General features: G+C 46.2%; 1 protein-coding gene across 9 annotated transcripts in view; it reads right to left on the bottom strand.

Moving 5' to 3' along the window:
- Positions 1 to 1,048: 1,048 nt before the first annotated feature.
- The window catches only part of Urgcp (upregulator of cell proliferation), a 44,535-nt gene continuing 33,704 nt past the window's right edge, over positions 1,049 to 11,879 (bottom strand). For 6 of the 9 annotated variants that reach the window (XM_074065456.1, XM_074065455.1, XM_074065452.1 and 3 more), the window contains exons 2-6: positions 10,031 to 10,057; positions 9,658 to 9,728; positions 6,619 to 6,669; positions 6,402 to 6,440; positions 1,049 to 4,267 (exon numbers count right to left, since the gene is read on the bottom strand). In XM_074065456.1, coding sequence (XP_073921557.1) covers positions 1,677 to 4,267; positions 6,402 to 6,440; positions 6,619 to 6,652 — 2,664 coding nt within the window. In that variant the 5' untranslated portion in view covers positions 6,653 to 6,669; positions 9,658 to 9,728; positions 10,031 to 10,057 and the 3' untranslated portion in view covers positions 1,049 to 1,676. The remainder of the gene's footprint in view (positions 4,268 to 6,401; positions 6,441 to 6,618; positions 6,670 to 9,657; positions 9,729 to 10,030; positions 10,058 to 11,879) is intronic. The other 3 variants (XM_074065457.1, XM_074065454.1, XM_074065458.1) reach the window with 1 other exon arrangement.

The following is an 11,879-nucleotide window of genomic DNA, read 5'->3' as shown; positions in this document are numbered from 1 at the left end:
TTCAATCCTCCTGATCTCCATGAAACAAGTAGCTGAGATTACAGACATGTACCATCCCAGAGATGAAAATTTCTAGAGCCCGAGGATTAGAGATTCTTTTTGAGTTTTAGATGGGAAAGGTTTTCCTAAACTTATTAGCAAAAGATGGGGCCTGCGGAGTGCCAGGACTGCTGTCTCAGCTCACAGGGACAACACTTTAAACAGATGTGAGCAGTGAGTACATCATCCTGGGACCCCAAGAAGCCAGGCAGGCAGAAGAGCTTCTGTGCAACAAAGGGTTCCGGACCAGAAGGCAGGTGAGTACCCTGGAGCTGAGTCTGGTAAAAGGACAAGAAGCAGGGTAGGAACCCTGACTGAAGTCAGGAAACACAGCAACAAAGCTCACAAGCTCAAGCAGGAATTCCTAGGCCTGCAGGCAGCTGGCTTCGTGAAGTGACAGTGGCCCTTAGGGACAGCTGGCACAGGCAAGGATTCCTGATGAAGGATCAGCAGGGCGAGAGTCCAAAGTCCCTGGTCAAGCATGTGCCTCAAATAGTGGCAAGTGGGTTAGGACAGTCACTGGGGAGGACTGGGTTGGGGGGGGGATGGATGGCTCTGGGGAGCTGAAGATATGGAGGTTAGGACAAGAGAAGCAGGGCCAAGGGGGTGAGTGTGAGGCTGCTTCCTTCTGTCACCTACAAAAGGAGTGATGATGGGGGTACCTAAGTTATTGGGAAGGGATTCAGTTCTATTTCCAAGTAACAATATGAACAATGGCTCTTTCCTTAAAGAGAGGGAAGAATGGCACTTTTTGTCATTGTTGTTGTTTGGTGGTACTGGGGCTCGAACTCAGGACCTCATACTTACTAGGGAATCATTCTACCACTAAGTCACTCCAGGCCTTGTTTTTTTTTTTTTTGGAGACAGGGTGTAGCAAGTGTGCATCACATGCCTGGCTTAGCATCACTTCCTATGTGGATTTCTAGATCTTTCCTCAGGCAGAGGCTACTGTCCTCTCTGAGCACACAGCACAGTGAAGGCACAGAGAGGTAGAACCTATACACTGCTGTTAGGTGAATACTCATTCAACAAACATTTATTAAGCGCCTACATGTGCCAGGCCCTAGGGACATGGAGCTAGATGATGTTCAGTCCCTGCCCTCAAGGAGCTCACAGTCTGGGCAGACAAGTGACACAGGCCATGAAGTGCTGAGGCAGAGGTATGACAAAGTGCTGGGACACAACAGGGTGACTGAGGAACGCTTCTTGTGCAAGGGTCAGGAGGGCTTCATAGACCAGTTCATAAACACGGTGCCACAGCAGTGCCTCATATACTGTGGGCAACATGGTGTCACTGAACCACAAAGGACCCTACGGTTGGACAAAAACAAGTCCTCTCCCATTTCCTCAGGACAACCCCAAGGTGTACTGGGCGTCCCTGTCTGCCAGTGCCTGCAGTGATGAGGGAAGCTGTTCCCCACTCCAGGGGCCAAGGAAGGAGCAGCCATCCAGAGGGCCAACCCTCAGGGGCCTTGACAGGGCTCCGGGATAGAGATCAAACTACTGCTGTGTCACCACACCCCGGGCCTCTGAGCTGGTCTATGGGGATGCTGCTTTTCTTAGCACTGTAAGCAGATTCCCACCCTGACCTTCCTGGTCTTCCTGTAAGGACGGCCTGCTGCAGTGGGTCCCGGCCCTCATAGCCGCCGCACCAGCTCGATCAGCTGTTGAATGTTTTTGTTTTGGTTGGACAGGCCATTCCTGATGTTTTCTAGCAGGCATCTCTTCAATTCAAAAATGGCCTCACTGTACCCCAGGCTCACGGCAGCCATGGGCGGCGCTCCGTGCCACAGGGCTGGGATGTGCCATATGTGCTGCCTCTCAGGATCACAGAATGCCAGGCCCGCCAGCGTCCGGAAGCCACCACCCTGCTTCTCCATCTGGGCAGCAGCTCTGCTCAGGTCACTGGGTGGGTCCAGGAGCTGCCTCCTGTCTCTAGGCTTGGGGCTGGGGACAGCCCCGTCATGAAGACTCTGGTACACAAACTGATAGTTGGGCATGTGCCCTGTTTTCTCCAGCCTCAGAAATGCATGCACAATAGCTGGCGGAATGTCCTTTGTTTCAGCTAAACTGACCACAGTGACATTGCTTAGCCCCAGAAGCAGAGTGGCCAAGGAAACCTCCAGCTCAAACCTGTCCCCAGCTGAGGCCCCACCGACCAGCCCACCTGAGTCTATCACCAAGATGTGGTCACAGCCCAGGTCCTGGCTAAAGCCTTCAGCCACTGTGATGAGCTGCATGAAGGCCCCCCGGGGACTACAGCTCCTCCCTGTGGCAAACCGCAGACCAAACATGGTGTTGAGAAGTGTGGATTTCCCCGTGCCAGGAACCCCCAGGGAGGACAGGACTACCAGTCTTGACCTCCTGTCCAAGTGAATGTGCAGTTCCTTGAGGAGCCCTGTGACCCAGCGTACAGGGACGCTCAGGGTGCCCCCATCGACCAGCTCCAGGGGCAGCCCTGTCAGCAGCAGCTCCACGGCTAGGCCTGGGAAGTGTGCAAAGCGCCTCTGGCTGGCAGGCAGCCTCCCTGCCTCTACCAGACAGCTCTCAGCCTCGTACAACTGCCCCATCTCCCGCAGGAAGTGCTCTACCCCCAGGGGCTCAGGCCAGAGCGGCTCACTCAAGTCTGAGGTCCCACCAAGTTTCGGTCTCAGGGTGAGGAGAGTCTCGGAGGGCTGTCTCAGCCATGGCTGGCCCACCCGAGCCAAGCCCCACTCCATCCACCTCAGGAAGTACTGCCTCTCACCCGGGGAGGGACTACTGATCCCCGCGATAAACTCCTGCACCCCTAAGGCAGGCTCCTGGCCATTCTGCTGCATCCGGAGCTCCAGAAACCGTCGCCTCAGCTCAGCCCGGTGCTTCTCAGGTGGGTCCGGGGTCCACTGGAGCTGGCAGAACTCCCTCTCCACCTGGGCTGCCTTCCTCCCAGTGTCCCCCTGCAGCCTCAGCTCGTCCCTCCTGTAGGCGTCTGCATCCTTTATCTTCCTGGTGATCCTCTCCATCCGGTCCTTTGCCTTCTGACAGTCTTCACAGTCTTCATCCACTCTGAGGCCCAATTTGCGGGCCGCATGTGCCATGTCCTCCACAGACACCCTCCTGCAGGGGGACCGTGCCACGCTGCCCACGATTGCTCGGATTCTCTTCACGAAGCTCTCACTGTCAGTGCTGCTGACCTTCACCAGGACATGCGAGTGGTCTATCTTCAGCACAGGGATCAACCTGTTGAGGAATCGCAGGTTTGTATTCCGCTTCCCTCGGTAGGGACTCAGGATGAAGTAGTATTTTGTGGTTGACTCTTTCAGGGAGTACAGCAGTTTGTATTCCTTCTTACTGATGTTGTCAGTCAAAATAAACACAGCAGAGGAGACTTCGGTCAAGAACTTAAACTGCAGCCAGTGAGACCCAATGTCACCTCGCAGGTTCAGAAAGGCCATAGGCTCTGGGAAAGCATCCAGGTCCTCCCTGCCACTGGGGAAAAACCAGGAAATTTCCACCAGCCCATCTGCAATTTCTCGGGGGTTGGTGCCCAAGTTGAGGTCCCGATGCCAGAAGCAGTCCCACTGCCAGCAACCCAGGCTAAGGATGGCGTTGAGTAGTTGGGACTTAGAGTTGCTGCTGACATCCATGCGCACGAAGGCAAAGGTGGGCACCCTGGACAGAACCACACTGTCCTCTCGAAAGCTTCCCAGGCCCCGTGGGGGCTGGGACCACCACGTCCGTACCACACCCCGCAGGGCCCACAGCAGAAAGGTGTGGTAGTGGTTTTCCGAGTCAGGCAACACAAGCGGGAGTGCAAACTGGCACAGCGACATCTTCAGCATAACCTCTTGCTGCAGAAAGCTGTCTGCAGACAGCAGGAGGGCACAGAGAAGGTCCAGGGGGTTCACAGGCGTATCGGGTGTTGGCAGCTCAGAGAAGGAGTAGATGTCGTCAGCAGCAATATCCTCAGCCGGGTCCCAGTACATCATCTCCTCCTCCATCTGGCTCTCCTTCTCTGCGGGCCGGGTGTCCAGAGGCAGGTCCAGCACCATGGTGGTGTTCCTGGCTTCAGAATTGAGGGCCTGCAGCTTCCTGAGGAAATGCCAGGGCAGATCCTTGGGAAGCTGAGGAGCCCAGTTCTTCATGCTGTCAAAACTGATCTGCAGGGAGTCCTGGAGGCTGAGCTTCTGCACCTGGTATGTCTCCAGTCCCAACAGGGACAACATTTCCTGAAGCCTGCTTCTCTCCACTGTGGGAAAAATGGAGATGTGAGTGCTCAGCCTGCATCACAAAGTCAGGGCCAGGGCACAGATGGAGAGGGAGAGCCCAGCAGAAAGAGGCTAGAGGACACCCCTCAAGGTGAGGCTTACCATGTGTCAGTGGACCGGAGCTCAGGGGAGAGGGTGGGACCCTACATCATGGTGAGTACTATCATCTAACACAGATGTGTGTGACATTAAAAATGGAAAGAAAAAAACAGGGAAACTGAAGAGCCATGTTGAAGAATTTAAGTTCATGTTTAAGTTGTGTAAAAGCACTGATTTCTGATTTCTCTAGAAACCTTTAAGATCCAACTCTGAGCTCAACATTGATGAGTGGAATGACCAGCACATGGCCCCAGGTGCTAAACTCAAGCCCCAAAATACCCAGGAACCCAAACCCAGGCCACAAGCTTGTTCCAGGGCTTCTGCCCCACACTCTAGCCCAGCCCTGGGCTCCTTCAATGTCACCAGGAAGTTCCTACAGGGGGCACAATCACTATTTGCTCTGGTTTTCTAGTGAATGTAATTTGAAGATATTTTAAAGCAAAATAGGAAGATACGAATCATAGAATCAACAATCACAGCTCAGCCCCATTTTATAGATCCAAGACCAAGAACGCAGAGGATTTCTTGTTTATTTGTTTTGTTTTGTTTTTGCAGTGCTAGGGACCAAACTTGGGACCTTGTGCATGTTAGGCAAGCGCTCTACCACTGAGCTACCTCCCCTTGGATTTTTGAGACAGGATCTCACTATGCAGCCCTGGCTGACCTCAAACTTATAATCCACCTGCCTCTGCCCCCTGAGCACTAGAATTACAGGTGTACACCACCATACCCAACACAATAATGCAGTTTTTACTGTAGTAACACATTTGATGCAGACTAAGTAAGCACTTCTTTGTGCAAATATTCAAACATCATTGTATTTTATATTTTACAATACAAAATCTTACAAGTTAGATGCTCAGAACAGTATTACTAATTCCAAGGTTCTACATACCACTCTAAGTCTTGGTCTGACATCTTACCAGTGTTCATATTGCACATAATTAGCTCACTTTATTTTTATGTATTTATTTTGTTGGTGCTAGGGATGGAACCCATGCACTAGACAAGTGCTGTACCACTGAGCTATTCCTCTAGCTCTTCCTTAAATATCCTTTTGAGATGGGGTAGGAGTAGTGTGAGGGTGGTGTCTCCCAAGATTGCCCAGTCTTGGTCTTTAACCCATGGGTGGGCTCAATTGTCTTGCCTGCCTTCACCTCCCAGGTAGCGGGGACTAAAAGCATCCCTACCACAATTATCAAATAGCACTGTACAGAGGGCTCAGTTATACAGCAGTATGACTATAAGACCACTCCCAGAGAGTACAGGGGCCTGTGAAATTGTTGCAAAAACAGGAAAATTGCATAGAAAGAGTTGCACTGTGGCAGAAATCCTGAATATATGTTATGCAAGTTTCCTCATTTTGCCTGAATGAAACCAGAAACAATGTTTTTCTTGTCTAGATGTAGAACACCTGTTTTTACTGTTTAAGTAACAAAATAGTAAAAGCAACTTGGTAGTAAAAGCGAAGTCACAGTAAACAAACCCATTCTTAAGTGCCCATGCCGAGTATGTGGCTCATGGTAGCCATTCAACATGTTTTTGATCTGCACACAAAGCCACTGAATAAGATGAAGGCTTTCTAAATCTAGCTGTGCATTATAATCACTTCCGGAACATGTTAAAAGTAATAGATTCTGGGCTGGAGGTGTGGCTCAAGTGGCAGAGTTGCTGCCGCGAAAGTGTGAGGCCCTGAGTACAAACCCTAGTACCACCAAAAAAGAAAAATAAACAAATAAAAGATTCATGAGAGAGGAAAAAGAAAAGGCATATGAGCTTTACCTCCGATGTTAACTCACTACAGCAGTGGGTATGGAGAGGAACCACTGGTTACTCCATATAGTTAGCAAACTCCCCAGGGGTTTGGTTGACAAAGGGCTAATGGACCAGAGCAGCCTAGATCTGAGCAACCTGCTTCACCAGGTGATTTGATACAGTCAGGTATGGGAAATACCCACCAAGTTGATGTCCCCCTCCAACACAATAGGACGCTACAACAGGGAGGGAAATGTATACCTGTTGGAAAGTCATTGTCCTGAGCCTCATTTGTGCCATCTACAAGGAAAGCAAATGAAAATGCAGTGTTAATCAACGAAACTCAGAAGCCCCCTTTTTTTTCAGCAAGACAGCAATGTCTCTCAATTGTTAAAAACACAAAATCTCAGCTATTTTTCTTCTCCTATTCCCTCATGCCTTCCCCAGCTCAATTGGTGCTAAGTCTCGTAGTTTCTACCTCCATAATGGAACCCGCAGTCATCTCCTTCCATTTCTCTCCATTCCAAATCTAGAAGGAAAAAAACAGAGGCATTTAGCTTCATCAGCAAGTAAGAATCTTTCGACCACAAAGTTCAAGTGAGGATCTGGTGGCTGCTGTTTATCGTCAGTACTATAGGCAACGTATTCCTTATTGGAAATGCTTGGGACCAGAAATGTTTCCACTGCAAATTTTGGAATATGACCCAAGTCCAAACATGATTTTGTGGGGGTATTTGATTTATTTTATTTTTATTTATTTATAATTTTTTTTGGCCGTACTGGGGTTTGAACTCAGGGCCTCATGCTTGCTAAGTAGGCACTCTACCACTTAAGCCACTCCACTAGCCCTCATTTTATTTTTGAGACAGGGTCTCACTATGCAAATCCAGGTTGGCCTCAAACTCAAGATTTTCCTGTCTCCACCTCCAAGTGCTGGGATTTACAGGCATGCACCACCAAACCCAGAAAAACCCAAAAAATTTCAAATATTTTATATGTAAAAGTCTGAAAGTAATTTTCTACAACATTTTTAGTGCAGCTGCATTTTGACTGTGACCTGTTATATGAGGTCAGATGTGGAATTTCCCATTTATGGATCATACCAATACTTACCAAAGTTTTGGATTTTGGAGCTTTTCAGATTTGGAATTTTCAGATTAGGAATGCTCAACCTTTTTACAGGTTTCAGTTTTTCCTACGGAAATTTTATATCTTTTCCAACACAAAGTAGTAATAGCTACCTACAAGATAGGGATTTGCTTTATGAGATACTCCTTGTAGAATTTGCTAAGTTTTATAAAAATATAATTTTGATTTTAGAAACTACTTAAAATATAAGTCAATATAAATTCCTTGGATTCAAGACTCACCATTATCAACACTACTTTTATAATCACTTAAAATCATATGTATATCAAAGCACAAATCTCCAGGCAGGGGGACAGAGCGAGAAAGAGTTGTGACTTACAAGTCAACATTATCCTGTCTTTAATGTTATGATGTCAACACTAACATAACTATAGAATATATTTAACTAGTGCTATTCAGATATTTACATTGGGAAAAAGACCTTAAAACTCTAGCCCTATGGATTTGCCTACAAATGCATAATACAAAGCGGGTGAACAGGCAGCTGGGCAGTTGGGCAAAGCCAGACTTCTCTGCATGTTTTATTGTTCGGACTTTCGATCTAAGTAAAAGTATCACCTATTCCAAATTTTATTTTTTCAGTGTGAGGGTTTCATGCAAACTAAACACATACTACCACTGAAATACACTCCCAACCTTCCAAGTTTATTTATTTATTTTGTGGGCTGGGGATCAAATCAAACCAGTGCCTTGTGCATGCTAGGCAAGTACTCTACCACTGAAATACATCTCCAGATCCAAAATTTATATCTTTAAGAGCTTCTAAATCAAGATTCTGATATCTTCTGATTTATCAATCCTCTCACAATTCCCAGATAACTAGTAGATGAACCTAATATTTCAAACTGTTTTCTTTGATGTTTATGGGAGATAAGGTAAGAGAAAGAAGGAAAAGAGAGGGTCTCTAGCACAAAGATATGAAAGAAGACACAGGATAACTTATATGGATCAAACTACAATGTCTAGCAGTCAAAAAGTCACTTTACTCAAAGTGAAGAAAAGCTATCTGAAAATATTTTCCAAGGAATCCAAAATGCCATATGAGGAGAGAAACCCTGAGAGCCAGAGGTGGATGTGGGGCGGCTCTGAGAATAGTTTGAGCTGAATAACTGTCAGACCCTGAGAAAATAGGGCCTTGCTTGATTAAGGATGGGAAATATCTCTAATCTGGATCTAGAGAGATAACAGGTGCAAGAAGTCAAGGATACACAAAGAAGCCGAAGTCAGGGAGGTCAGGTGGAGAATAGTCTAATGCTCCACAGGCAGGGATGCCGAAGGCAAGAAGCAAACAATAGAACAGGCAGAAAGGAAGGTAACAGAGCCCCAGCAAGGACATATGGCCATAGCAAATATAGGGAGGCCAGCAAGGCTTGGTTCCTTAGGCTGAGCAGGGCCTGGTTCAAGGAGGAGGTATGCCTGAACTCCAACTCCACCATACACCAGACACTATAATGTGACCACTGACACTGCATCCCTTAAGAACTGTTACAAGGCCACATGGGAGAACTCAAAGTGGGCAACTGAAGTCACTTTCACAAACCGAATGCTCTTTCTGATCCAATTATTACAGCACTAAGTATACAACCTCTAGAGTAACCCACCTAAATTTGGTAAATGAACATTTATCATTTGACACCTTGGAGCATGAATGTTAAGAATGAGGTGTGGATGTCCACATGCCTAAGAACGAAGTTGGACACTTACTTCACACTGTATATAAAAGTGAACTCAAAATGAGTAGCAACTCAGAACTCTTAGAAGACAAGATGGGAACAAATCTTGGTGACCTGAGATCTGGCAGTGGATTCTTAGATATGATACCAAAAGCACAAGCAACAGCAACCACAAAAATACAGCACTTTCCAACAGGCCCAGAGCCTTAGGATCTAAGCCAGCTCCACATAAATTAATTAATTAATTAATTAATTAATTAATTAGCAGTGGGAGAGAGCACATGCAATTATGTGTCCAATAGGGTCTAGTATCAAGAATATATAAAGAACTCTTACAATTTTATCACGAAAAAGATAAAATCACCATTAAAAGTGGGCAAAGACTTGACTAAAGATTCTGAGGCAGAATCTTTACGTAAAAGGCAAGATAAAAAGCCTTGAATTCACTTCTGAGGATTTCAGTGCTAGAATCCAAACTCCCAATGGGGTCAAGTGTAGCAGTACACACCTGCAATCCCTGCACTGGAAGGCTGAGGTAGGAAGATCATGAGTTCAAGGCTAGCCTAGGCTACAGAGCAAGTTCCAGGCCAAGTGTGGGCTAAACAGTCAGAACCTGCCTCAAAAACACACAAAAAAATTCCCAATAGGACAGCAAAAACACAACAACTCCAAAGCAGGCAACAGTTCAACTTTACCTGCAATCGCCACGGCTGTTTCTCTCTCTGACGCTTTTATTTCTGGGGTCACTTCTCCCAAATCTGAGTGCCTGAAATAATTTCAGAAGAACAGTATAATTAAAACAATAAACTACCACTTTCACCTATCAAGTTGTTGCATGTGGAAATCACTTGGGGAGCTCTTAGAAACTACAAACTGTGGGTTACAGCCCAGCTGCATGAAACCAGCACCTCAAGAGCTGGTCCTGGGCAGCTCTACTTTTAAACATGCCCTCTGTGACTCTAATGTACAGCCCAGGGGACAGACACTAGCCTGGAAACATCAGCACTCACAACAGCCACTGGCCAGAGTGTAAACACAGCATTCAGAAAGATATGAAAATATACATACCCTTTGACCAGTAATTCCACTTCTATCCTAAGGAAATAATTAAGATTTAGTTACAAAGTTGTTGATGCCAGCTTTATATATAATAGCCTTTTAAAATCAAAGTCCAGTAACAGGAAATTATAGTCTTATTCTGCAGCATTACAAAATATCCTATGGATTTCTTTTTGCAAGCAAAACAATTTTAGGTGAAACATTAGGGAATGATGTTAATGATATGCTAATTAGCAGGAGAGAGGTTACAGAGAAATATGTATAGTGTGATTACAATTTAACAAAATTCTGTGTATTCATCTAAAGGTACATATACAGAAAACTAGAAGGATATTCATCAAAAGTTAATGTAGAGTTAGGTGTGGTACTGCACACCTCCCAGTACTTCGGAGGCTGACGCAGAAGAACTGAAAGTTCAAGGCCAGCCTAGACTAGCTACATAGTGAGACCCTTTCTCAAAAAAATAAAACAATAAGTTAATAGTGTGGGCACAGAAGGATAATCCTGAGGGTTTTTTGGTTTTGCTTTTTGTGGTGCTGGGGAATCAAACCCTGGCCTCGAACATGCTAAGCAAATGCTCTGCCACTGAGCTACACTCATGAATTTTTTAAGTGGATTTTTTTTTTTCTGCAGTACTGGGGTTTGAACCCCAGGGCCTTCACCTTGAACTACTCCACCAGCCCTGTTTTGTGTTGGGAATTTTTGAGGTAGGGTCTTCTGAACTATTTGCCTGGTCTGGCTTTGAACCGTGATCCTCCTGATCTCTACCTCCTGAGTAGCTGGGATTACAGATGTAAGCCACCAGCGCCTGGCTTTAAGTGAACTTGAGAACTATAGTTTAACTACAAATATTTTGTCAGGCATGGTGGTACACACTATAATTCCAGTACTTGGGAGGCTGAGGCAGAAAAATTTAGACTCTAGGCTAGCCAGAGCTACACATTAAGACCCTGTCTCAAAAAAAAAAAAAAAAAAAGTACTTTAGATATATCATAGAAATGTGTAGATGTGCTGATTTTGTTGACGGCTAGGGTCCTCACTGTGGAAGGGTGAGCATCTAAGTGTGGACAGAATTCACAAATCTTGCAGAGGTGCTATAATTGAGCTCTATGTCTGTACACACAACCATTTTGTAGCTTTCCCCACTGCAAGGGCCAACCGGCAGCCACAGCAAGAGCAATGCATGCACCTCATACCTGTAATATCATTCTATGCTAAAAGAACAAGGGTTCCTGGGAGATGCTGGTTGACTCCAAGGCTGGGCAGGGAAAGAATAAGAGGCACTTGAGTGTATTAGTTCAGAAAGTGAAGTAGTGCCCTGAAAAGCCCTGGGGCATGCCACAGGATTCAGGCAGCAGGTTGCAGGGCTCCCAACAGCCAAATCTGGATGATGTAAGCATGAACATAATTAAATACAGTAATTAAGTTAAAACCACTGAAAAGCACAAATTAGTCCATGCAGATAGTAAACAGATAGAGCGGAGAAACCTCTAGCTCACAACAGAATCCTAAATGTGAAGAGGGTGCTACAGTCAGAACAGTGTCTTTTTTGCAACTGCCATAATCAAGACTGGCTTAAGCAAGAGCAAACATCAACAAATACTAACTCTTGAAGAATGCTGAGGAGAAGCAAGCTGCTTGCCCATGTTAAACTGTCTCCTTTTAAGACTGCTTTTTAGGTGCCAGGGAGGGGGAAAAAAACAGACACTAAGTAACAACGGAGAGCTGGGTGACAGGAACTGAGTGATCCAGAGGAACCTTCAAACAAGGTCAGGTGTCCCTGCAAGGAGCCCCTGGAGGAAGGACACAACACCTCTGCAGTGTTTTGCCAAGAAGGTAAAACTCAGACCAAGCATGA

The sequence above is a fragment of the Castor canadensis genome, chromosome 2 (assembly GCF_047511655.1).
Source record: "Castor canadensis chromosome 2, mCasCan1.hap1v2, whole genome shotgun sequence".
Taxonomy (NCBI): Eukaryota; Metazoa; Chordata; class Mammalia; order Rodentia; family Castoridae; genus Castor; species Castor canadensis.
The sequence above is the reverse complement of the archived record's forward strand: the minus strand, read 5'-3'. Positions and strand labels throughout refer to the sequence as shown.